This window comes from Rhinoderma darwinii, chromosome 6, assembly GCF_050947455.1.
Source record: "Rhinoderma darwinii isolate aRhiDar2 chromosome 6, aRhiDar2.hap1, whole genome shotgun sequence".
In the NCBI taxonomy this organism is placed as follows: domain Eukaryota; kingdom Metazoa; phylum Chordata; class Amphibia; order Anura; family Rhinodermatidae; genus Rhinoderma; species Rhinoderma darwinii.
In genome coordinates, this window is record NC_134692.1 from 89,799,200 (window position 1) to 89,826,634 (window position 27,435).

The following is a 27,435-nucleotide window of genomic DNA, read 5'->3' on the forward strand; positions in this document are numbered from 1 at the left end:
GCTCTGCAAATGCGACATGGCGCCCAAAAAACAATCAACCAAAATCTACATGCCAAGTAGCACTCCTGCCATTCTGAGCCCTGCGGTGTATCCAAGCAGCAGTTTATAACCACATATAGGGTATTGCCGTACTCGGGAGAAATTGCTTTACAATTATCGGGGCGCTTTTTCTCCTTTATTCCTTGTGAAAATGAAAACAATTCAACATTTTAGTGGAAAGAATGTAGATTTTCATTTTCACTGCATAATCCCAATAATTCAGCAAAAAAACTGTGGGGTCAAAATGCTCACTATACCGCTAGATAAATTCCACGAGGGGTATAGTTTCCCAAATGGGGTCACTTTTGCCGGGTTTGCATTATTTTGGCCCCTCAGTGGCTTTGCAAATGTGACATGGGGCCCCAAACCATTCCAGCAAAACTTGAGCTCCAAAAGTCAAATGGCGCTCCGTTCTTTCTAACTTCCGCCATGTGTCCAAACAGCAGTTTATTACCACATATGGGGTATTGCTGTGCTCAGTAGAGTTTGCTTTACAAATATTGGGGTGTTTTTTCTCCTTTATCTGTTGTAAAAATGAAAAAATCTGAGCTAAAACTACATTTTATTAGAAAAAAATTAGATTTTCAATTTCACGGCATAATTCCCATAGATTCAGCAAAAAACCGTGTAGGGTCAAAATGCTAACTATACCCCTAGAAAAATTCCTTGAGGGGTGTAGTTTCCAAAATGGGGTCACTTTTGGGGAGTTTCCACTGTTATGATCCCTCCAGGGCTTTGCAAACACGACATGGCACCGAAAACCATTCCAGCAAAATCCGCGCTTCAAAATCCAAATGGCCCTCGTTCCCTTCTGAGCCCTGCCGTGGGTCCAAACATCGGTTTATTACCACATATGGGGTATTGCTGTAATCGGGAGACATTGCTTTACAAATGTTGGGGTGCTTTTTCTCCTTTATTCCTTGTAAAATCTAAAACATCGTATGCTTTTCCAGAAAAAAAGTAGATTTTCATTTTCACAAACCAGTTCCAATAAATTTAGCAAAAAACCTGTGGGCTAAAAATGCTAACTATACCGCTTGAAAAATTCCTTGAGGGGTGTAGTTTCCAAAATGGGGTCACTTTTGGGGAGTTTCCACTGTTATGGTCCCTTCAGGGCTTTGCAAACACGACATGGCACCGAAAACCATTCCAGCAAAATCTGCGCTCCAAAATCCAAATGGCCCTCGTTCCATACTGAGCCCTGCCGTGGGTCCAAACAGCCGTTTATTACCACATATGGGGTATTGCCGTAATCGGGAGACATTGCTTTACAAATGTTGGGGTGCTTTTTCTCCTTTATTCCTTGTAAAAACGAAAACATCGTATGTTTTTTCAGAAAAAAAGTAGATTTTCATTTTCACAGACAAGTTCCAATAAATTTAGCAAAAAACCTGTGGGCTAAAAATGCTAACTATACCCCTAGAAAAATTCCTTGAGGGGTGTAGTCTCCAAGATGGGGTCACTTTTGGGCGGTTTCCACTGTTTTGGCACCACAAGACCTCTTCAAACCTGACATGGTGCCTAAAATATATTCTAATAAAATAGAGGCCCCAAAATCCACTAGGTGCTCCTTTGCTTCTGAGGCCGGTGTTTCAGTCCATTACCGCACTAGGACCACATGTGGGATATTTCTAAAAATTGCAGAATCTGGGCAATAAATATTGAGTTGCATTTCTTTGATAAAACCTTCTGTGTTACAGAAAAAACTGTATTACAAATGAATTTCGTAAAAAAAAAATGAAATTTGGACATTTCACCTCTACATTGCTTTATTTCTTGTGAAATGCCTAAAGGGTTCAAATAATTTCTGAATGCTGTTTTGAATACTTTGAGGTGTGCAGTTTTTAAAATGGGGTGATTTATGGGGGTTTCTAATATAGAAGGCCCTCAAAGCCACTTCAGAACTAAACTGGTCCCTGAAAAAATAGCCTTTTGAAATTTTCTTGAAAACGTGAGAAATTGCTGCCAAAGTTCTAAGCCTTGTAACATCCTAGAAAAATAAAAGCACGTTCAAAAAACGATGCAAACATAAAGTAGACATATAGAAAATGTTAACTAGTAACTATTTTGTGTGGTATAACTATCTGTTTTACAAGCAGATACATTACAATTTAGAAAAATGCAGATTTTTGCAAATTTTCTCTACATTTTGGTGTTTTTTACAAATAAATATTGAATTTAACGACAACATGTCACGAGAAAACAATCTCAGAACCGCTTGGATAGGCAAAAGCATTCCGGAGTTATTACCACATAAAGTGACATGTCAGATTTGCAAAAATCGGCTGTGTCCTGAAGGCCAAAATAGGCTGTGTCCTTAAGGGGTTAAAACAGAATAATTCAGATTTACAGTTCAGGTAAATATACCGTGTGGTAATTTCCCATTAACTGACATAATTGAAGGGGTTATCCGGGTCTGTCCTAAATCAGGGCATGAGATGGTGTAAAATAATGAATTAGTAAATACTAACGCCGTGACGTGCCACCACTCCAGTGCTGAGACCCTGTTCTCCACAACAGCCAATTGCTGTTAATCAGTCAAGTGCCGCTGCAGCCAATAGCCGTGGAGAACCGGGTCTCAGAGGAGCTGGAGCGGGGGGACGACGACTTTAGGGGGTGAGTATCTGTTAGAAACTGTTTTAATTATACACCATCCCCTGCCCTGCTGCCAATTTTGAAAAGTTGCGGATAACCCCTTAAACTATAGGCTATCCCAGAAGAGTAAACTTGAAGTTCCTGGGGCCCAGTGCAAAATCTGTAATAATCACCATGTGCCATACAGGTGTCTTATGTGACATTTGGCTCCTCCCGTTTGCTATTGTTTATATTTGTTAGTTTCTCCATTACTTTAGAATCTTTGTGTGTGCAATTTAATTGTGTAATGCTCTGTTCATATCTGTGTTGGGACTTCCTTTCCTAATGGAAACCACAACATTGTGCCAGATCTGTCGTATGATGGATTCCAACAGAACCAAACTTACCCCTTTTGACTTATAATGGGATCCGTTGAAATTTATTAATGATTTCTGTTGTTTTGACTGCAAGATTATCGCTGCATGCTGTGCTATTCTTGCCATCAAATGTGATAGAACTGCTGATGGAGGCTCCAAAATGTCATCAGTAGTGTGTACACAGCCTAATACATGTATTTCTCGCTAATCATTGTGTTATATGTGATTTCCACTAGACTTGGAACAAGATAATGACATAAAAAAAAGCCTAAACCTGGTACCTTACAGTTTGGTTCATCCAATCCACATTGAGAAAAGGAGACCTGTTCTATTTGCTCCTAGCCCATTGGCCAAAACCATTATTCACAAACTACTTAACTCCATTGGGGCTTTAGAGTTCAATATATGTAAACCAGGTAAGTGTCTTCAAGATATACCTTGTGAATGCAAAATAAAATGCAATTATTTTCTTGCACAAAACATTTTAAATTGTTCTGTTTTATTGAAGAAAAAAAAAAAAATTAAGAAAAATTAACTGATATTAGTTTTACCTGTGGCATTTAAGCAGTTGCAAAAATACGATTCCCAGCATGCCCTGAAAAGTGACTGTGTGTAAAAAATAGTTTTTTTACTGGCTTGGACACAGCTCCGTGCGTGGGCATGGCTTCTCCTGGGTAAATGTATTTTGGTAGTGCACAGTAAGGGTATGTTCACATGGCCTATTTTCAGACGTATTATGGGCGTTTTACGTATTACGCCTGAAAAAACACCCCTAATACGCCTACAAACATCTGCCCAGTGCTTTCAATGGGAATTATGATGTTCTGTTCCCATGAGCCTCTATTTTACGCGTCGCTGTCAAAATACTGCGGGTAAAATGACGGCTCGTCAAAAGAAGTGCAGGACACTTCTTGGGACGTTTTTGGAGGCGTTTTTTATTGACTCCATTGAAAAACAGCTCCAAAAACGGCCGTAAAATACGCCGCGAAAAACGCGAGTTGCTACAAAAATGTCTGAAAATCAGGAGCTGTTTTCGTCTGAAAACAGCTCCGTATTTTCAGACGTTTTTAGTCTAGCGTGTGAACATACCCTAATACTTTACATGAAACAAAAATAAAACACTTTAAAGACTTTTTTATTTCTTTAGTCCTGAGATATGTACACGTGCCTTTTATTCATAGAAAATGCAGCAAGGGAAGTTTTTCAGAAAAAACAAAAAACAGAAACAATTATCGATTCAAGAGAAAAGAACCTGAACAACTATGAGTGGATAACTCCAGCTAATATTGAGTCTGTTATTTCTAAGGTATGCTAAAATATAATACATGCAATTACTGTAAGAGAAGTTTGTAATTGTAAACAAATGATGAAGCTTTTCTCAGTTGCCACTGAAAAATGTGGCATATAGACCTGGCGCAAAAGCGATTTTCTCATTATACTATCCTCTAACATGAAAATCAGGCATGTTAGCGTCACATGGAGCTGATTTCCAGAACACGCAAGTATTGGTGTGTGTGTGTGGGTGTGTGTGTGTGTGTGTCCCTTCAACACATCTCCCTTCACTATCCTATGAGAATGCATGTGCACAATCTGCAAATCAGGACAAATTCAGCAGGAAGAACCCCATCCTTGTTGCCTGTTTTGTAAGTCTGCGTATGTATAAGGGGGGAGTGCTTTGCTTAGGCCTCAATCAGACAAATCCGATTTGCGTCCCTAAAATACGGACCATTTAACTTCTGTGTGTCTGTGTTTTACACACGTATGGCATCCATATGTCATCCTTCTTTCTCATGCGCATTCTGGTTTCACTATTTTTTCTATTTCCTTAGCAACTGTCCGTGAAAAATCGGACAGCATAATATGTGCCATTGAGTTTAAAACTGTGCTCAGTGATCGCAAACAGTGATAGGAAACAGAGGGTGGTAATTAACAGTATTGAACCCTCTTCTTTCTAATATATTTATTAATGATTTTGTAGAGGGCTTACAGAGTATAATTTTAGTATTTGCAGATGATACTAAGCTTTGTTAAATAATCAACACAGAGGAGGATAAAATAATACTACAGAGGGATTTAGGGAGGCCAGAGGTTTGGGCAGAGTAATGGCAAATTAAGTTTAATGTAGATAAATGTAAGGTTATGCACTTGAGCCGAGGAAACTAATTCTACAATTATGCATTAATGGTAAAACTCTGGCTAAAACTTCTCCTGAAAAACACTTGGGAATATTGGTAGACAGTAATTTTAACTTTAGCAACCAGTGCCAGGCAGCTGCTGCCAAGGCAAATAAAATCACGGGATGCATCAAAAGTGGAATAGATGCTCATGACAAGAACATAGTTTTGCCTCTATACAAATCAGTGGTCAGACCACACATGGAATATTTTGTAAAATTTTGGGCACCAGTGTATAAGAAGGACGTGGGTGAACTAGAATGGGTGAAAAGAAGGGTGATCAAGGTGAATGAAGGAATGGGTGGAGTACCAAGAAGGTTATCAAACTTGGGGGTTTTCCGTTTAGAAAAAAGACAGCTTAGGGATGATCTAATCACAATGTACAAAAATATAATTGGACAGTACAGAGATCTTTCGAATGATCTTTTTACATCTAGGCCTTTACAATGACAAAGCAGCATCCTCTCCATCAAGAGGAAAAAACTTTTCACCATCATCACACATGGACATTCTTTACTGTGAGAGTAGTGAGACTATAGAACTCTCTACCACAGGATGTTGTGATTGTTGATTCATTGAGCAAAATAATAACCAGCGGGTTGTGGACCCGCTGATATATTTTATCGGTTTGACTTTGGGCCACCTCTAAGGGCATTGTCTAAGTAGCCTCCCCTGTAGTCACCCTTTAAACCCAGTACGGGGATCTGGGCTTCGCTGCGGGGAGACTACCAGGTCGCTACCTCCTGAGGTGGTCCTGATATAGGTAGCAGCTGGCTCAATGGACCAGGAGACAATGGTGAAGTACACCGAAGGGTGAGGCAATAGGGCGGACAAGGTCTAACCGAAGTCAGGGCAACCGGAGTTTGTGCAAGGACGTAACCGGTAAAGGGGCAAGACATGCAGAACCGTGAGAAGAAGACTGGCACAAATACTCAGATGAGCTGTACACAGTAATAGAACCTTCGGAGGAAAAAAACAACAACTTTGAAACAAAGTTGTTAAGGCGTCAGTTGACTAGTTAGGTTGCTATAAGTATTTTGTAGAGCATTAGGGATTGGTTGGGCATGAGTAGAGTGCATGTGCTGGCCCTTTAAGAATCAGCAAGGGAGCGTGTGCACGCCCTATGGAACATAGAACTGGCCGCTGCAGAGGGAAAGGAGGGAGCGTGTTGACAAGAAGCAGATGCACACTGACGTCCGGGCCCGCCAGCATGCCAACTCCATCACATAGTCAGAGTGCCGGCAGCAGGGGTGAGTTACCAAGCGGGTGGGACTGCCAGAATTAGCATCACCAGCCGCTGGCGTTACAAGCAAGTACAAGGAGGGCCTTAATGCCTTTTCTTGAAAAATATAATATTACAACTTATAAGTTCTAGACATGGGACATTAATCCAGGGGTTAATTCTGATTGCCATATTTGGATTGAGGGAGGAATTTACCTCCGAATAAGGAAATTTACATTCACCTCATAGGGTTTTTGCCTTCCTCTGGATTAACACAGTAAGATTATAGGTTGGACTTGATGGACCTGTGTCTTTTTTTTAACATTCTCAATAGAGATGAGCGAACCGGGACAACCGAACCCGGTTTCGGTCCGAACATCAGGAAAAGTTCGGTTCGCAGCGAATCCGAATTTCACCGGGTTCGGCCGAACCCGTTTTGACCGAACCTGGTCAAAAATATTATACAAATCGGCAGCCACTTGTCTCTATCAATCACTGATAGAGAAAAGAGGCTGCTGATTAAAAATAAAATAAAAAGCATTTCATACGTACCCGGTCGTTGTCTTGGTGACGAGTCCCTCTTCTTCCTCCAGTCCGACCTTCTTTTCTGACGCGGCAGCCTGTGATTGGCTGCAGAGGCCTCTGCAGCCTGTGATTGGCTGCAGAGGCCGCGGCAGATTGTGATTGGCTGCAGCGGTCACATGGGCTGTAACGTCATCCAGGAATGTCGGGCCGGATGTCGAGAGGGACGCGTCACCAAGGAAACGGCCAGGAGACCGGACTGGAGGAAGCAGAAAGTTCTCGGTAAGTATGAACGTCTTTTTTTTTTTTACAGGTTACTCTATATTCTGATCGGAATTCACTGTCCAGTGTGCTGAAACAGTTACTGCCGATCAGTTAACTCTTTCAGCACCCTGGACAGTGACTATTTACTGACGTCGCCTAGCAACACTGCCGTAATGACGGGTGCACACATGTAGCCACCCGTCATTACGGGGCCTCATGCACACGACCGTAAAAACACCCGTTATTACGGGCCATAATTACGACCTGAAATAGCGGGCCCATAGACTTCTGTTAGACACGGGTACCTTCCCATTTTCTCACGGGAAGGTGCCCGTGCCGTTAAAAAGATAGAACATGTTCTATTTTTTTATTTTACGGGCTGTGCTCCTATACTTTATAATGGGAGCACGGCTCGGAAAAACGACCGGCTGCCCGTGGCCGGCCATGCTCATCTCCTGAAATACTCTGTGCTGCCTTAAACTCTGTGGACAGGTCAGGATCCTGTTTCTTTTAAATGCTGCTGGGGAACCCGCTCGATCCACTATATAAGGCTGCGCTACAGTGCAGCATTTAAAATAAACAGGATCCTGACCTGTCCACAGGATTTAAGGCAGCACAGAGTATTTCAGGAGATGAGTGTGCAGATTCAGTGCTGCTGTGAACTCTGCTCTTACCATTACGTAGCTCTCAGTCTGTTACCTCTCCTCCATTCCTGTCCTCAATAACACCTTCACATGATTGGCAAGTCACCACGTAATGGTAAGAGCAGAGTTCACAGCAGCACAGAGTATTTCAGGAGATGAGCGTGCGGATCTTGTGCGGGATGGTGACTTGCCAATCATGTGAAGGTGTTATTGAGGACAGGAGTGGAGGAGACGTAACAGACTTAGAGCTACGTAATGGTAAGAGCAGAGTTCACAGCAGCACAGAAGCTGCACGCTCCTCTCCTGAAATACTCTGTGCTGCTGTGAACTCTGCTCTTACCATTACGTAGCTCAGTCTGTTACCTCTCCTCCACTCCTGTCCTCAATAACACCTTCACATGATTGACAAGTCACCACCCCGCACAAGATCCGCACGCTCATCTCCTGAAATACTCTGTGCTGCCTTAAACTCTGTGGACAGGTCAGGATCCTGTTTCTTTTAAATGCACTGTAGCGCAGCCTTATATAGTGGATCGAGCAGGTTTCCCAGCAGCATTTAAAAGAAATAGGATCCTGACCTGTCCACAGAGTTTAAGGCAGCACAGAGTATTTCAGGAGAGGAGCGTGTGATTGGCTGCAGAGGCCGCTGCAGCCTGTGATTGGCTGCAGAGGCCACTGCAGCCTGTGATTGGCTGCAGAGGCGGTCACGTGGGATGAAGCGTCATCCCTGGAGGCCGGCCTTCTGACGTCATCCTGACGTGCGTGACAGCCACTACAGCCTGTGATTGGCTGCAGCGGCGACATGGATGAAACGTCATCGCTGGAGGCCGGACAGGAGGAAAGTAAGTATGACATTTTTTTTATTTTATTTTTTTATTACATTAGAATTGTATTTTCCGCACGCCGAGCATGGTACTGTCAAGGTTGCTGAAAGAGTTAGTGCAGCCCATTAACTCTTTCAGCACCCTGGACAGTACCATGCTCGGCGCACGGAAATTACAGGTTCGGTCCGAATCGAACTTTTTCGTGAAATTCGGCGAACTAGAACAAAATAAAATTCAAGTTTTTCCCCATCATTCTGCACTCAATACCCCATAATGACAAAGTGAAAACAGAATTTTAGAAATTTTTGCAAATTTATTAAAAATTAAAAACTACAATTTTGCATGCCCGTAAGTATTCAGACCCTTTGCTATGACACTTGAAATTTAGCTCTGGGGGCCTCCCATTTCTCTAGATGATTTTTTAAATGTTTCTACTGGTTGATTGGTGTCCACCTGTGGTAAATTGATTTCATTGGACATGATTTTAAAAGACACACCCCTGTCTATATAAAGTCCCACAGCTGACAATGCATATCAGAACAAAAACCAAGCCATGAGGAGGAAAGAACTGCCTGTAGAGATCAGAGACAGGATTGTGTGGAGGCATAGATCTGGAGAAGGGTACAAAAAAAATTCTGCTGCACTGAGTTCACAAGAGCACAGTGGCCTCCATAATTCTTAAATGGAAGAAGTTTGGAACAATCAATACTCTTCCTAGAGCTGGCTGCCCCAACAAACTAAGTAATCAGGGGAGAAGAACCTTGGTAACCAAGAGGTGACCAAGAACCCAATGGTCACAATGGCTGAGCACCAAAGATCGTGTGTGCAGATGGGAGAAACTTCCAGAAGGTCAACCATCACTGCAGCACTCTACCAATCATGGCTTTGGCTTTATGGCAGAGTGGCCAGCAAGAAGCCTCTGCTCAGCAAAAGACATATGAAAGCCCACCTAGAGTTTGCAAAAAAAGCACGTAAAGAACTCTGAGATTGTGAGAAAAAAGGTTCTGTGATCTGATGAAACCAAGTGTCACGGCTGTGTGGTATGTGGACCCACTAGGCCGCTCCACCATAGCAAGAGTACCAGGGTAGAAAATAGGCAGACACTCAGCATGGCAGACAGTTGGCGTAATGACGCTTGGCACAGATGACACTTGGCACCGATGACAAAGCCGTTTCCGAAACTATACTTCGCACAGGAACAAACACAATTAGTGGATATGGGATACACGATACAGGAACACTGGTACAGGATACAACTAAGGGACCATTTGCTAAATGAACATGTGTAATGGCAGGAAGGAGGTGAAGGGAAAGTGAGCCCTAATCTACCCACCGCCCTGTCCCTGCCTACTTGCAACGATCCGCCCTAGGTGACGGGGTACAACTGGGCGGCGGTCCCTACGCTGTCTAAGTGCACGGGAGAACAAACAGGGAACACGCAAGGGAAGGGGCAGTAGCCCACGGAACGCCACGAGGAAACGGAGCGGCGAACGAGTTGTCAGGACCAGGATGAAGTGGAGTATACCCAAGTGAGCACGGAGGAGGAAGCAAGCCGGAGGCAAAGCAAAGCGGGTTAAGCAGAACAGCAGCAAGGCAGAAGCACGGTAGAAGCAGGCTGGAGCAAGCAGCAGTGGGGCCAGGAATCCAGAAGAATTACAAGCACTGAGGAGGAGAACAAGGCAGGTAATAAAGGACAGGGGGCGGAGCTAACTCCGACTGACCAGGCCGCGATAGGCTCTCCCACTCCTGAGCCTGCCACCCTGGTTGGTGGGAGATGGTGTCAGTCGAACAGGTCTGGCCTCAGGTGTGGATTGATTAATCCCAGGAGTATACCTAGACGTAGTACCTGGCAGATCCCTAACAGTACTCCCCCTTTTATGAGGGGCCACCGGACCCTTACTAAGAGGACCCGGTTTAGTAGGGAAGAGAAGGTGGAACCTCCTGATCAATACCCCAGCGTGAACGTCACGGGCAGGTACCCAAGTCCTCTCCTCCGGCCCGTACCCTCTCCAATGGACCAGGTACTGGAGGGAGCCCTGGACCATCCTACTGTCCATAATCTTGGCCACCTCGAATTCCACCCCCTCAGGGGTGAGAATGGGAACAGGAGGTTTCCTCGAGGGGGACCAGGACGGGGAACAGCGTTTAAGGAGGGAGGCATGGAAGACGTCATGTATGCGAAAGGATGGGGGCAGCTCCAGACGGAAGGATACAGGGTTGAGGACTTCAATGATCTTATAAGGCCCAATAAATCGGGGAGCAAACTTCCTGGACGGGACCTTAAGGCGCAAGTTCCTGGACGACAACCAGACCAAATCCCCGACGACAAACCGGGGGTTAGCAGAACGTCTCCTATCCGCCTGAATCTTTTGTGCGCTCTGGGACGCCTCTAGGTTCTTCTGAACCTGGGCCCAGACAGTGCACAGTTCCCGATGAACATCCTCTACCTCAGGATTATTGGAACAACCAGGGGAAACGGAGGAGAACCTTGGGTTAAACCCGAAATTACAGAAAAACGGGGAGACCCCTGACGAGTTACTGACCCGGTTATTCAGGGAAAATTCAGCAAGGGGAAGGAATGAGACCCAATCGAATTGACAGTCAGAGATGAAACACCTTTAATATTGTTCCAGGGACTGGTTAGTCCTCTCCGTTTGGCCATTAGTTTCCGGATGGAAGGCGGAGGAGAAGGACAGATCAATCTCCAACTTTTTACAAAAGGCTCTCCAAAATAAGGAAACAAATTGTACCCCTCTGTCAGAAACGATATTGACTGGGGCCCCATGGAGACGCAGGATGTGTTTCACAAACAAAGAAGCTAACGTCTTGGCGTTAGGTAGCTTCTTAAGGGGCACAAAGTGGCACATCTTGCTGAAGCGGTCTACTACCACCCACACCACCGACTTGCCCTGAGATGGAGGCAAATCGGTGATAAAATCCATGGAGATATGGGTCCAAGGTCTCTGGGGAATGGGCAAGGAACGTAGTAGGCCCGCAGGTCGGGACCTAGGGGTTTTAGACCTAGCGCAAACCTCACAAGCGGCGACGTAAGCCCTAACGTCTTTAGGCAACCCAGGCCACCAATAGTTTCTGGTAATGTGGTGTTTGGTGCCCAAGATGCCAGGATGACCAGATAGAGCGGAGTCATGGTTTTCCCTGAGTACCCTTAGCCGGTATTGCAGGGGAACAAACAGTTTGTCCCCAGGGACGTTCCCGGGAGCTGCACCCTGATCAGCCGCGATCTCAGAAGCTAAATCAGAATCCGTGGCAGAAACGATTATACCAGGGGGTAAAATACAAGCAGGATCCTTCTCGGAAGGAGGATTGGCCATGAAACTACGTGACAGGGCATCAGCCTTAATATTCTTGGACCCAGCCCTATAGGTAACCAAGAAATTAAATCTGGTAAAGAATAGTGTCCACCGAGCTTGTCTAGGATTAAGCCTCCGGGCGGATTCTAGGAAAACCAGATTCTTGTGATCCGTAAGGACCGTTACCTGGTGTCTGGCCCCCTCCAGGAAGTGCCGCCACTCTTCAAAAGCCCATTTAATGGCTAGAAGTTCGCGGTTGCCAATATCATAGTTACTCTCCGTGGGCGAAAACTTCCTAGAGAAGTAAGCACAGGGGCGGAGATGGGTGAGGGAGCTGGTACCCTGGGACAAGACGGCCCCCACTCCCACCTCGGATGCGTCAACCTCCACAATAAATGGCTCCTCTTGGTTGGGCTGAATCAGCACGGGGGCCGAGATAAAGCACTTCTTGAGGGTCTCAAAGGCCTGGACGGCCTCAGGGGGCCAATGGAGGACATCAGCACCCTTGCGAGTAAGGTCCGTAAGAGGCTTAGCGACGACCGAGAAGTTGGCAATAAATCTCCTGTAATAGTTGGCGAACCCTAAAAAACACTGTAACGCCTTAAGGGAGGCAGGTTGGACCCATTCCGCCACAGCCTGAACCTTGGCAGGGTCCATGCGGAATTCATGAGGAGTGAGGATTTGCCCTAAAAATGGTATCTCCTGTACCCCAAAGACACATTTTTCAGTCTTAGCAAACAGATTATTCTCCCGAAGGACCTGGAGCACCTTCCTGACATGCTCCACGTGGGAGGACCAGTCCTTGGAAAACACCAGTATGTCATCAAGGTACACAACAAGAAAATTACCCAGGTAATCTCTCAGGATTTCATTAATAAAATTCTGGAAGACAGCAGGGGCATTACACAACCCAAAGGGCATGACCAGGTATTCGAAATGACCCTCGGGTGTGTGGAACGCAGTTTTCCACTCATCCCCCTCTTTGATGCGGATAAGGTTATATGCCCCCCGTAGATCGAACTTAGAAAACCATTGGGCTCCCTGAACCTGATTAAAAAGATCCGGAATCAAAGGAAATGGGTACTGGTTCCTTACGGTGACCTTATTCAGGTTACGATAATCAATGCACGGCCTAAGACCGCCATCCTTCTTCCCCACAAAGAAGAAGCCAGCACCTACACTAGAAATCGAGGGGCGAATGAAACCCTTGGCCAGGCATTCTTGGATATACACCCTCATAGCTTCACGTTCAGGACATGAAAGATTAAATATCCTACCCTTAGGAAGCTTGGCACCAGGCACCAAATCGATGGCGCAATCGTAATCTCTATGGGGGGGCAACACCTCGGAGGCCTCCTTAGAAAACACATCGGCGAAGTCCTGAACAAACTCAGGAAGCGTGTTTACCTCCTCCCGGGGAGAAATAGAGTTAACAGAAAGACATGACATAAGACATTCACTACCCCATTTGGTAAGCTCCCCAGTATTCCAATCAAACGTGGGATTATGCAACTGCAACCAGGGAAGACCTAATACCAGATCAGACGATAATCCCTGCATCACCAGTACAGAGCACTGCTCCAAATGCATGGAGCCAACCAAGAGTTCAAAAACAGGAGTATGCTGAGTAAAATAACCATTAGCAAGGGGGGTTGAGTCGATACCTACTACAGGAATAGGATAAGGTAAATCAATAAAAGGCATCTTTAGAGACATAGCAAATTCCACAGACATGATATTAGCAGATGAGCCAGAATCCACGAAGGCACTGCCAGTGGCAGACCGGCCAGCAAACGAGACCTGAAAGGGAAGCAAAATTTTATTGCGTTTCACATTAACGGGAAATACCTGTGCGCCCAAGTGACCTCCCCGATGATCACTTAGGCGCGGAAGTTTTCCGGCTTTTTATTCTTGCGCCTGGGACAGGTGTTCAGTAGATGCTTGTCGTCCCCACAGTAGAAGCAGAGACCATTCATTCTGCGAAACTCCCTACGTTGTCGAGGGGACATGGAGGCCCCGAGTTGCATAGGTACCTCCGAGTCCTCCGTGGAGGGGCGAGGAGACGGGACCTCGGGGGGAATCGCAGAAAAGTCAGAGGGGAGCACATTGAAGCGTTCAAGCGGACGTTCCCTGAGACGTCGGTCAAGTCGTACTGCTAGGGCCATAACCTGGTCAAGGGAGTCAGAAGAGGGGTAACTAACCAGCAGATCCTTCAGGGCGTCAGATAATCCTAACCTAAACTGGCACCTTAGGGCCAGATCGTTCCACCGAGAAGCTACGCACCACTTTCTAAAATCAGAACAGTACTCCTCAACCGGTCTGCTACCCTGACGTAAGGTCACCAGCTGACTCTCGGCTAAAGCAGTCCTGTCAGTCTCGTCGTAAATGAGTCCGAGGGCAGAGAAAAAGCGATCAACAGAGGAAAGTTCAGGGGCGTCAGGAGCCAAGGAGAAGGCCCACTCTTGGGGCCCTTCCTGGAGTCGGGATATGATGATACCCACCCGCTGGTTCTCAGAACCTGAGGAGTGGGGTTTAAGGCGGAAATATAGTCTGCAACTCTCCCGGAAGGAGAGAAACGTCTTACGGTCCCCTGAGAACCGGTCAGGTAACTTGAGGTCGGGTTCTAGAGGTGAGGTGAGGGGAACTACTCACTAGCGTCACCCTGGTTGACCCTCTGGGCCAGGGCCTGGACCTGTAAGGAGAGGCCCTGCATCTGCTGGGTCAGGGTCTCAAGGGGGTCCATGATAGCGTCAGCGTAGGGGAAATGGTAGACTAGGTAAGGGGCTTGTAATTATGTAATGGCAGGAAGGAGGTGAAGGGAAAGTGAGCCCTAATCTACCCACCGCCCTGTCCCTGCCTACTTGCAATGACCCGCCCTAGGTGACGGGGTACAACTGGGCGGCGGTCCCTACGCTGTCTAAGTGCACGGGACAACAAACAGGGAACACGCAAGGGAAGGGGCAGAAGCCCACGGAACGCCACGAGGAAACGGAGCGGCGAACGAGTTGTCAGGACCAGGATGAAGTGGAGTATACCCAAGTGAGCACGGAGGAGGAAGCAAGCCGGAGGCAAAGCAAAGCGGGTTAAGCAGAACAGCAGCAAGGCAGAAGCACGGTAGAAGCAGGCTGGAGCAAGCAGCAGTGGGGCCAGGAATCCAGAAGAATTACAAGCACTGAGGAGGAGAACAAGGCAGGTAATAAAGGACAGGGGGCGGAGCTAACTCCGACTGACCAGGCCGCGATAGGCTCTCCCACTCCTGAGCCTGCCACCCTGGTTGGTGGGAGATGGTGTCAGTCGAACAGGTCTGGCCTCAGGTGTGGATTGATTAATCCCAGGAGTATACCTAGACGTAGTACCTGGCAGATCCCTAACAACATGGCTAGACACAACAACGCTCAGGCAAGGAGGAAGAGGGTAAAGTCCTTTTTACACAGTAGGGTGAGTAGAGATTGGATAGGGAGTCTTAATTCTGTTGCATACACAGGCCCTTTAAGGCCAGGAGCAGTCGAAAACAGTCTTCTCCGGCGGCGTCTCAGAGGAGGGAGACGCCGGCAAGAGCACACAGGCCTGCGGTCGTGGCCATTGGCGGGTAAGTAATGCAGACGATCCGTGACCGCGGCCATTATGCCAAGATTGAACTTTTTGGCCTCAATTCTAAGCGTCATGTTTGGTGGAAACTAGGCACTGTTTATTACCTGTCCAGTACCATCCCTACAGTGAAGCATGGTGGTTGCAGCATCATGCTGTGAGTTTTTTTTTCAGTGGCTGGGAAAGTGCGACTGGTTGCGGTTGAGGGAATGATGAATGGCTGGCGCAAAGTGCAGAGATATTCTTAAAGAAACCCTAATCCAGAGTGCTCTTGACCTCAGAGTGGGCCGAAGGTTCACCTTTCAACAAGACAATGACCCTAAGCACAGAGTCAAAACAACACAGGAATGGCTTAGGGACAACTCTGTGAATGTCCTTGAGAGGCCCAGCCAGAGCCCTGACTTGAACCCAATCGAACTTCTCTGGAGAGACCTAAAAATGGCTTTCCACCAACGGTCCCCCAACCATCCTGACAGAGCTAGAGAGGATCTGAGGAGACCAATGGCAGGTAATCCCCAAATTCAGGTGTGCTAACCTTGTGGCATCTTATCCAAGATGACTGGAGGCTGTTTTCGCTGCCAATGGTGCTTCAACTAAGTACTAGGTAAAGGGTCTGATTACTTATGTGAATACAATATTTTAGTTTTTCCTTTTCAATAAATTAGCAAACATTACTAACATTCTGTTTTCACTTTGTCATTATGGGGTACTGAGTGCACAATGATCGGGAAAACTCTTTTATTTTATTTTAGCACAAGGGCTCAACATAACAAAATGTAAAAGAATTGAAGAGTCTGAAGGCTTTACGAATGCATTGTATGTGTCACGATCTAGGGGTATGTGGATCCACTAGGCAGCTCCGCCGTAGCGGAGTGGCAGCTAGCCAAATAACAGTCTTTATAAAGTCTATGCAAAGTCCTTAGCACAAGAGTACCTGTAAGTGTTCAGACAGTAGCAGAGGCTTTGGCACGGATGGAGCTTTACGTGGCAGATGACACAAGACGTGTTGGATGATACCAGACATGGTAGATGATAGCAGACGTGGCAGATGATACACACGACTCCAACTAAAGGCTTAGGTACAGAAATCGACATAGCAGCAGGATACAGGAAGCAGGATACGGGAACACTGGGAGCAGGATACAACTGGGGGACCGTTTGCGATATGAACATGGGTAGACAACAATAACGCTCAGGCAAGGATTGGAAGGGTGGAGCCCTTTTAATAGTCCAGGGTGATTTGGGAATTGGTTAGGGAATTTTTAGTAGGCGCACGTGCTGGCCCTTTAAGGATGAGGATATGCGCCGGCGTGCATGCACCTTAGCACACAGTCCAGGGCAGGAAGGCAGAGCGAGCTGGCATCTCCAAGGAAGGGAGACGCTGGCAGGAGGCCAGAATTATGCGGCCATCCGACGGTGGCCGTTACAGTATGTATGTATGTATGTATGTATGTGTGTGTGTATATGTGTATATATATATATATATATATATATGTGTGTGTGTGTGTGCGTGTATATGTGTATATATATATGTGTGTGTATATATATATATATATATATATATATATATGTGTGTGTGTGTGTGTTTAGGGCTTGTTCATTCCGAGTTCCGTTGTTCTGTTCCGTCATAAAGGCAGAAAAATGAGAATACCGGAAGCTCGCGATGTGTTGCATGATGGAAACCAACAGTGCCCGTTGGAGCACATTGGCTTTAATGGGTTCCGTCGGGTTTCTGTAATTTTGCCGAACACAATAGCGAAGCATGTTGTGCTATTTTGTCTGTCAAAAACAACCGAATCTCTGATGGAATCCCCAAACGGAGCCTCCAACGCATATGTGAACTTCCCTTTAATATATGTTGCAGTGAGCCCATGAATTTGGCTTCCCCAGGCCACACTTACTGATTGATAGATTCCTTGTATGACCTTTTATTAAATGGAAGTTGTCAATCACTGAGTAAGCTGAGGAAGTAGGATTGCTTGGACAGCATTTACAGGGCTTCTAACACTAAAGTAAAAAAATTAAACCAAATAAAACTATATATGCTTGAGTTAATTGCCTCCCTAACCCTCCATCCCCTGCTGCCCTCAGATAAGGCTAAATAGAAATGACAATTCAGCATTAATGAGAATAGTCAGGGAGTGAATCGGGGGGCTGGGCTGTTGATGTTGAAGTTGACCCCATAGTTGGACTTCTGTATGCTAGATACGAGCCAATAAAGTAGAGTTCCAAGGGATACCCCTCCCCACACTTTTACTTCAATGGGCATGTATTGTCTAAAGCAAACAACCTGCTTGACGTTAGGTGTTAAAATTATCCCAATGTATTAATCAGATATTAAGAATTTATGCCTGCCAATACATGTAACTTGTTTTATTATTATCATTATGTTCTTTTTTAGAATACACACTGTTTGTTGGATGTTGGATTGCAATGTACAAAGGACCTAATCAAAGCAAAAATATTCCCTATCATTCTTTTCATCAAAATTTCTGAGAAGAACATGAAAAAGTTCAGGTATTTTTATTTTCAATTTATTCTGAATGTTCCTAGTGATAATACTTTGATGCTGCACCTTTGTCCTTCTGTATAGTATTTATCTGTTATCCATAAAACCAAGTTCAGCTTTCGGCCTTATTCACACGAACGTGTTATACGTCCGTGCTACGCGCGTGATTTTCACGCGCGTCGCACGGACCCATGTAAGTGAATGGGGCCGTTCAGACTGTCAGTGATTTTCACGCAGCGTATGTGCGCTGCGTAAAACTCAAGACATGTCCTATACTTGCCCGTGTTTCACGCAGCACGCACCCATTGAAGTCAATGGGTGTGTGCAAATCGTGCACGGCACACGGAAGCACTTCCGTTATTCATACTGAAAAACATTACAGTTGCTATTAATAAGCTTTACAAACTGAACATTTTGCTTGTCTCCTACTGCAGGAGGCTGTTGTCAAGGCAGGAGAATGAAGAGGAGTTTCTACGTACTTGTCGCCAGAAAGAGAAGGATTTAGAGGCGCTTCCTTGTCTCTATGCAACAATAGAAGGAGATGCATGGAACACCATTGATGATCTTATTCGTGTCATCAAGGAAAAAATTGCCGAGGAACAAAGGAAGACAATTTGGATAGAGGATGAACTTTTTTAAAGAAGCATTTACCTTTAACATAAAGATAATTAGCTGATGGTGTAAATCCACGAGTCAACCTCTGATGTGAAGGATTTTAATAGTCAATAGTTTCCGAGTTATTTTTGTCACATATGTGGATAACAGATGCCGGATTTCCTACTACTATAGTGGAGTAATGCCCTTTTTTATAAACCACTACATACCCCAGACCTCCGGTTTCCTTTCTCTTAGGGTATGTGCACACGACCCCTTTTCAGACGTAATGGAAGCGTTTTATGCCTCGATTTACGCCTGAAAAGACGGCTCCAATACGTCGGGAAACATCTGCCCATTGCTTGCAATGGGTCTTACGATGTTCTGTGCAGACGAGCTGTCATTTTACACGTCGCTGTCAAAATATGGTGCGTAAAATGACGGCTCGTCAAAAGAAGTGCAGGACACTTCTTGGGACGTTTTTGGAGCCGTTTTCTCAAAGACTCTATTGAAAACAGCTCCAAAAACGGCCATAAAAAACGCAGCAAAAACGCAGTGAGAAACGCCGCGAAATACGCGAGTTGCTCAAAAAACTTCTGAAAATCGGGGGCTGTTTTCCATTGAAAACAGCTCTGTATTTTCAGACGTATTTTGTTAATCGTGTGAACATACCCTTATAGCTCAACCTGTGTGTGACAGTAAGTAGTTTTGGCAGATCAGTGGTTCTCGTATAATGTTAATGGGGCATGGCAGTCAGGGCGAACAATACTATAAATACAGCCCAGACAGAGGTGTATAGCAATGCATGGAACTGCGGGAGAACACAGAAGAAAGTGAATTTATATGCTAAGAGGAATACTTTTCTAAAAACAACATAATTATTATTAAGTAATGCTGTCTCCAGGACTGCAATCCATAAAGGACCTCCTAGAATACCTTATCCCTTAAAGGGAATGTGTCACGAATTAAACCTTTTTATTTTAAGTAAGTTACTTATTTCTATTAAATTTTTATGTTTTGAATCTTTTTACGTGACGTTTTTGGAAAGCGGCCGCGTAAAAAACACCCGTCGGAACAGAACGCCGTATTTCCCATTGAAACCAGAGGGCAGATGTTTGTAGGCGTTCTGGTTCCGATTTTTCAGCCATTTCTCAGGACATTTACGGCCCGAAAAATGGCTGAAAACATTGAACATACCCTTAGAATGTGAACATACCCTTAGAATGATGAAAGTGAAGTGAATGACTTTTCAGTTGACAGGTTCACATGGCGTGTATTTGACACATATTTTTTGCGCATTTTACATGCCAAAAACCACTTAAAAAAACGCTTGATTACACTTTTTATTTACATAATTGGTAAAGTGCGCTGCTAGTTCATACAACACGCTTTTTACACACGCGTTTTTAAAAAACGTGTTGTGTAAATAAAGAGATGTTGAGGCAATGGGAAAGCGAGCCGTTAATTTTTTACAAAACATGTTGCGTAAAAAAGAACAGTGGATGGGGTTGTGTGTGGCATAGTTGCATGTTTAGGGGGAATTGTGTGTGTGTGTGTGTGTGTGTGTGTGTGTGTATGTGTGTATGTGTATGGGGGGGTGCTCGCCGCTGATTCTTCAAAACAGCTGATAAGCGGCTATGAAGGATCAGCGGCGCCCGTGCATACACCACATTTGCTACACAGACACAGACACACACACTCAGCTCTGCTACACAGACACACACACACACACACTCCGCTCTGCTACATCTGACAAGCTTAGTTCCGCACACCGTCCACACTGACAATACATCTAGCGACAGGGGTCACGAGAGCGGGGGTCTGTGAGGGAGAGAGAGAGAGAGAGGGACAGACAGAGACACACACACACACACCTTACCTGCAGTGCAGCCGGTCTTCATAATGGCGCCTGCTATCTCCCTACAAACCGGCTTCTCTGCTATGTGACTCGGACCTTCGTCTGTGCAGTACAGAGCCAGATAGCAGAGGCAATGGATGGGAGACTTTCATTGTGCCCTATGCAGTGTAGCTGCCGTATTCCATCTCTGTATGTGTCGTTAATCGATGTATGAATACATTAAAAAGTAGAAAGTGACAACACAAATAAATAACATTTTTGTTTACATTATATTAAAAGCAATATAATAAAAAAAAAAATCATGACACCTTTCTTTTAAGGACGGAGTTTTTGTTTTGTTTTTTACTCCTCGCATTCTATCAGCCATCATTTTTGTTTTATGCTTATGTCTGCATAACTATAAGAGGCCTTATTTTGTATAAATTCTTAGGCTCCATTTTGGGGTACATATAAGTTAGCATTTAATTTATAACATGCACATCTGCGCCAACAGGCATCATCACTGGACAACCCTGGAGGTCTTTGTTAGGGGCTTGGGCTTTTCTTTGTCTACAAAACGATAAATACTGATTGCAGGGCTTAAGGGGTTAAATGGCTGGGATCAGAGTTTATCTTTCATTTTGGCCATTCATGTGTGAGCGTGGCTGTTCTCACATGATCACCATGACGTACATGTAACCTATTTTTGGGAAGCAGTACAAGTAAATCCACAAAGTCCAACAAAGTTGATATTTTTGTACATTTTGCATGTTTATATGGCCATAAAATGTATTCTGGTAATAAATATAAATATATCTATATATATATCTGAAAAATGGATCCACAATGGATCTTTTTTTTACTATGCTGCTCAGAAGGAAGAGCAATAGTTTGTATTGCAGTAGATTGGAGAGCAGGTGATGTTGGTCTGATGCAGACTACGCACATAGAGGTAGTTTTAATAAGACTGGCCCGTAGGAGTAAAATGCGAGTTTATTAAGAGGCGCACGACTCTTACTAAATTTGTTGCTTCTTGTGCTGTCTGTGCAACAGAAAGAAAAATTTACACCAGCTGTGCCGCTCCCGCTAAGCACCGCTCATTTTTATTTAAATGTGATGTGAATGGCTGAAAATGGCAAAAAGTTGCAAATTATTGCGCAAATATGGGGTGCGCCACAATCTACAATTTTTTAAAGCCAGAAAATTGGCGTAAAAACTTTCCTAAATTCTCCCCTCCGTTTACCTCACTTTGGCAATAATGAAAAACAAGATTTTTATCAATGTTTCTTTGTGCACAAATGTTAATGACAATGGAAGCACAGAAATGATGCAAGTATTTAATAATATGGCTCCTTCACACTAGTGATTTTAAGCTCTATTTTCAATTTACTAATTTATTTTTAAGAAAACCTGTCACATTTTAATTTTTAACTAAATCAATTATTCACAGTGAGCTAATATTAACTTCCACATTTTTAATTTATATAATATCTAGAGAGGTATTTTTAGTGGCTGTTGCATTAACACTGCATAAAAAGTACTTCTGCCAAGCTCCTTCTCCGGTGTATGTAGAAAGGAAAATAATAGCCTAGGGACAATATAATCTAATTTCGAATTTTTGGGTCTCTTAACCCTTTCCCTCTTTGTTCACTTTTGACCTTCCTGACAGAGCCTCATTTTTCAAATCTGACATGTTTCACTTTATGTGGTAATAACTTTGGAATGCTTTTACCTATCCAAGCGATTCTGAGATTGTTTTCTCGTGACACATTGACTTTATGTTACCGGCAAAATGTGCTCAATACATTCAGTATTTAATTGTGAAAAACACCAAAATTTTGCTAAAAATTGTGAAAATTAGCATTCTTCAAACTTTTAATGTATCTGCTTGTAAGACAGGCAGTTAAGACCACAAAAAATTATTGCTAATTAACATCCCTCATATGTCTACTTTAGATTGGCATAATTTTTTGAACATTCTTTTATTTTTCTAGGACGTTACAAGGCTTAGAACTTTAGCAGCAATTTCTCACATTTTCAAGAAAATTTCAAAAGGCTATATTTACTGGGGCCAGTTCAGTTGTGAAGTGGCTTTGAGGGCCTTATATATTGGAAACCCCAAATAAGTCACCCCATTTTAAAAACTTCACCCCTCAAAGTATTCAAAACAGCATTTCGAAAGTTTCTTAACCCTTTAGACGACTCACAGGAATTAAAGCAAAGTAGGGGTGAAATGTACAAATTTAATTTTTTTTTGCAAAAATTCATTTTTAATCCATTTTTTTTTTTCTAACACAGAAGGTTTTTTTTACCAGAGAAATGCAACTGAATATTGCCCAGGTTCTGTAGATTTAGGAAGTATGTGGCCCTAGAGTGTTAATGTACTGAAGCACCGGCCTCATAATCAAAGGAGCACCTAGTGGATTTTGAGGCCTTCTTTTTATTAGAATATATTTTAGGCACCATGTCAGGTTTGAATGGCTCCTGCGGTGCCAAAACAGTAGAAATCCCCTCAAAAGTCACCCAAATTTGTGAAACTACACACCTCAGGGAAATTATCTTGGGGTATAGTGCGCATTTTGAGCGCACAGGTTTTTTGCAGAAATTATTGGAAGGAGGCCGTGAAAATGAAAATCGAAATTTTTTCAAAGAATTCTGGATTTTAGGGTTTTCCAACAGACAAAAAGGAAGGGTACAAAAAAAAAGGGAGGGGGTAACAGATCATCTTCACAATGCGAAACATCTATTAATGTAATAATGCATCTCAAACAATGCAATCCGTTAGAATAATGTTATATTGAGAAATCAATATGGTGTTGACCTTAAAAAATGTGGCATTAAATCCCTTGAACCAATATACGGATATACAAATTCAGATCCTTGAAACAGACCATTTCTGATAACCCAACATTAGCTACCTTAGCGGTAAAACATTTAATTAAAAACAACAAAATTGTACACCAACTAACGGATCTGCCCGAGTTTAAGGATTCAAACTTAAGTGAACAAGACTACGAAATGATCCTGGAAGCAGTTACACTGTTTTCACCAGAGATTACTGACTCAATGTAATGACGGGGTAGGGAGACAGACATGTGAGCCCTAATCTACTCACCACTCAGTCCCTGCCTACTTGCACGGCCCGTCCTAGGCGACGGCGTACAACTGGGCGACGGTCCCTACGCTCAATATGTGCACAACAGACAAACAGACAAGGGTACACAGAAGCTAAGGGAAATGGGGCAGTTGCCCACGGCAACACTGTGAGCAACAAGAGTAGTGAACAAGCCGAGTCAAACCAGGAGTGTACGAGGTACCAAACGCAGAGCAGGAGAGTAGTCAGTAAAGCCAGGGTCAATATGAAACAGAGGTCAATAGTACAAGCAGCAGCAGCAGAGCCAGGAAACAGGCAGAATCACAGGCAAAGGAGGAGCAGGAAATGAAGGTATAAATAGACAGAGGGCGGGAGCTAGCTCCGTCTGGCCAGGCTGTGATAGGCTCTCCCACTTCTCAGGCTCCCAAGCCGAGTGGTAGATGATCGAGTCACTCTATCAGACTTAGGAGCAGGTGCAGACTGATTAACCACGGGCGTCAACACAGAAGCTGTGTCTGGTAGATCCTTTACACTCAACATCATATAATTTATTATCAAAATTTGGTCCCCAACCAAAACCGGTCAAGAGTATGATTTCGAAATTATACAAGTCATTATTATTAACCTCAGATCCACCTTCCCATATCTTAATATGGGAGGAAGACCTAGATACTAAATTCTCAGCAGAACAAACCAAAGTAATCTTAAAGAGGCTCTGTCACCAGATTTTGCAACCCCTATCTGCTATTGCAGCAGATAGGCGCTGCAATGTAGATTACAGTAACGTTTTTATTTTTAAAAAACGAGCATTTTTGGCCAAGTTATGACCATTTTTGTAATTATGCAAATGAGGCTTGCAAAAGTCCAAGTGGGTGTGTTTAAAAGTAAAAGTCCAAGTGGGCGTGTATTAGGTGCGTACATCGGGGCGTTTTTAATACTTTTACTAGCTGGGCGCTGTGAAGAGAAGTAACATCCTCTTCTCTTCAGAACGCCCAGCTTGTGACAGTGCAGATCTGTGACGTCACTCACAGGTCCTGCATCGTGACGGCCACATCGGCAGCAGAGGCTACAGTTGATTCTGCAGCAGCATCAGCGTTTGAAGGTAAGATCGACTTACCTGCAAACGCTGATGATGCTGCAGAATCAACTGTAGCCTCTGGTGCCGATGTGGCCGTCACGATGCAGGACCTGTGAGTGACGTCACAGATCTGCACTGTCACAAGCTGGGCGTTCTGAAGAGAAGAGGATGTTACTTCTCTTCACAGCGCCCAGCTAGTAAAAGTATTAAAAACGCCCCGATGTACGCACATAATACACGCCCACTTGGACTTTTACTTTTAAACACACCCACTTGGACTTTTGCAAGCCTCATTTGCATAACTACAAAAATGGTCATAACTTGGCCAAAAATGCTCGTTTTTTTAAAATAAAAACGTTACTGTAATCTACATTGCAGCGCCTATCTGCTGCAATAGCAGATAGGGGTTGCAAAATCTGGTGACAGAGCCTCTTTAAACCACTCTTTCTCAATCTCAACAAGAATCCAGGAACTTAAAGGAACAGTGTCATCACAAATTATTTTTTTATATGTTAAAGATGTTAGTGCTTTATTAAAAACGTTTATATTTATTTGTGTGTTTGTGTTTTACTTTTTCTTATTTTTACACTTTTTCTTCCCTATGGGGGCTGCCATTTTTTGTTCCATTTCTGTATGTGTCGATTAACGACACATACAGACATGGAATACGGCAGCCACAGTCCCATAGGGACTGCGAACGGCTCCCGTCCCATTCACTTGTGTGTACGGCGTCTGTGTGGGAACTGCGCATGCGCCGCTCCCACACAGTCCAATTTGAAATTGGCGCCGTCCGGCGCCATTTTCCTGTGGACCGGAAGTCGCGGCCGGACAGTAATATTACTACTTCCGGTCGCGGCTTCCGGACTTGTGCACTTGGACCAGCGGCAGCAGACGGAGCGGACGGGCCGGAGGGAGCCGCGGCGGCAGGAGCAGGTAAGAGATTTCAATGTATGTTCGTGTTTGTGTGTGTTTACTACTGTATGTAAACCTACTACACTGTGTGTTAGCTCAAAAAATGGCGATACACAGTGTAGGAGGTTACACCGTTCAAACCCCTCGTTTATCCCGGCACTAGCCAGGATAAAGGAGGGGGGGGATGCTGAGAGCTCACTAGAGCGAGGGCTTTTTACCCAATTTTGCAATGCTGCAATTTTGGGAATAGCTCCATCTAGTGACCAGAAATGGGAAATATTATAAATTAGAATTAATTTATAATATTTCCTGACTCGTGAAAAAAAATAAAAAAATTTGAACAATGTTTAATCACCCACACACTAAATGTTTAATTAAAAAAAAAAAACATGTTTTTCTGGCAACACATTCCCTTTAACTATAAGATCATAGCGAGGTGGTATAAAACTCCTGAGGTTCTCAATAAGATTGATCCGTCTTAGGCTGGATTCACATGACCATGTTACGTCCGTAATGGACGGAACGTATTTCGACCGGAGGTCCTGGACCGAACACAGTGCAGGGAGCTGGGCTCCTAGCATCATAGTTATGTACGATGCTAGGAGTCCCTGCCTCTCCGTGGAACTACTGTCCCCTACTGAAAACATGATTACAGTACGGGACAGTTGTCCCGCTGCGAGGCAGGGACTCCTAGCATCATACATAACTATGATGCTAGGAGCCCGGCTCCCTGCAGTGTGTTCGGTCCGGGACTTGCGGCCGAAATACATTCCGTCCATTACGGACGTAATGTGCTCGTGTGATTCCAGCCTTACTCTCCCACTAGTTGGAGATGTAAAACAGCAAAGGGTACGCTTTTGCATATATGGTATAAATGTCCCTTAATACTCCCATTTTGGCAAAAGGTCCAAGGCATCTTAAGAACATTTCTAGCCAAAGACATTACCCTTAATCCAGAACTAACACTACTTAATCTAGACTTGTCGTATCAATGTAAAGGATCTGCCAGACACAGCTTCTGTGTCGACGCCCGTGGTTAGTCAGTCTGCACCTGCTCCTAAGTCTGATCGAGTGACCCCTCCTTCTACCAATCAGGCTGGGAGGCTGAGGAGTGGGAGAGCCTATCACAGCCTGGCTAGACGGAGCTAGCTCCCGCCCTCTGTCCATTTATACCATCACTTCCTGCTCCTCCTTTGCCTGTGATTCTCCTGCTTCCTGGCTCTGCTGCTGCTGCTGCTTGAACTATTTGTCCCTGCTTCATATTGACCCTGGCTTACTGACTACTCTCCTGCTCTGCGTTTGGTACCTCGTACACTCCTGGTTTGACTCGGCTCGTTCACTACTCTCCTGCTCTGCGTTTGGTACCTCGTACACTCCTGGTTTGACTCGGCTCATTCTCTATTCTTGTTGCTCACGGTGTTGCCGTGGGCAACTGCCCCATTTCCCTTAGCTTCTGTGTACCCTTGTCTGTTTGTCTGTCGTGCACTTATTGAGCGTAGGGACCGTCGCCTAGGATGGGCCGTTGCAAGTAGGCAGGGACTGAGTGGCGGGTAGATTAGGGCTCACCTGTCTGTCTCCCTTCCCCGTCATTACAATCAATATATAAATCGTAACTCTACTTTACCACATCTTATAAGTGTAGCAAAGACCTTAATAGCTAGACACTGGAAAGAGGTTGATCCCCCTACAATCACTGAGTGGTTAAGAGAAATAAATATAATACAATCGTACGAAAAAAACGAAATGGCTTTTGAACCAAGACCTAGACAAATTCCAACATATATGGGACAATATGGATACAATTTTATAAATCTGTAGATTTATCCTAATTATTAGCTAATACTACAGCTTGATCTCACATCTATATAACCA

The 27,435-nt window shown here is 44.3% G+C and overlaps 1 protein-coding gene across 1 annotated transcript in view; it reads left to right on the forward strand.

Moving 5' to 3' along the window:
- Nucleotides 1-21,174, forward strand: part of CARD11 (caspase recruitment domain family member 11) — a 687,245-nt gene extending 666,071 nt beyond the window's left edge. The window contains exons 21-24 of the mRNA XM_075830023.1: nt 3,227-3,406; nt 4,172-4,296; nt 17,941-18,056; nt 18,483-21,174. Coding sequence (XP_075686138.1) covers nt 3,227-3,406; nt 4,172-4,296; nt 17,941-18,056; nt 18,483-18,687 — 626 coding nt within the window. The 3' untranslated portion in view covers nt 18,688-21,174. The remainder of the gene's footprint in view (nt 1-3,226; nt 3,407-4,171; nt 4,297-17,940; nt 18,057-18,482) is intronic.
- Nucleotides 21,175-27,435: the final 6,261 nt, after the last annotated feature.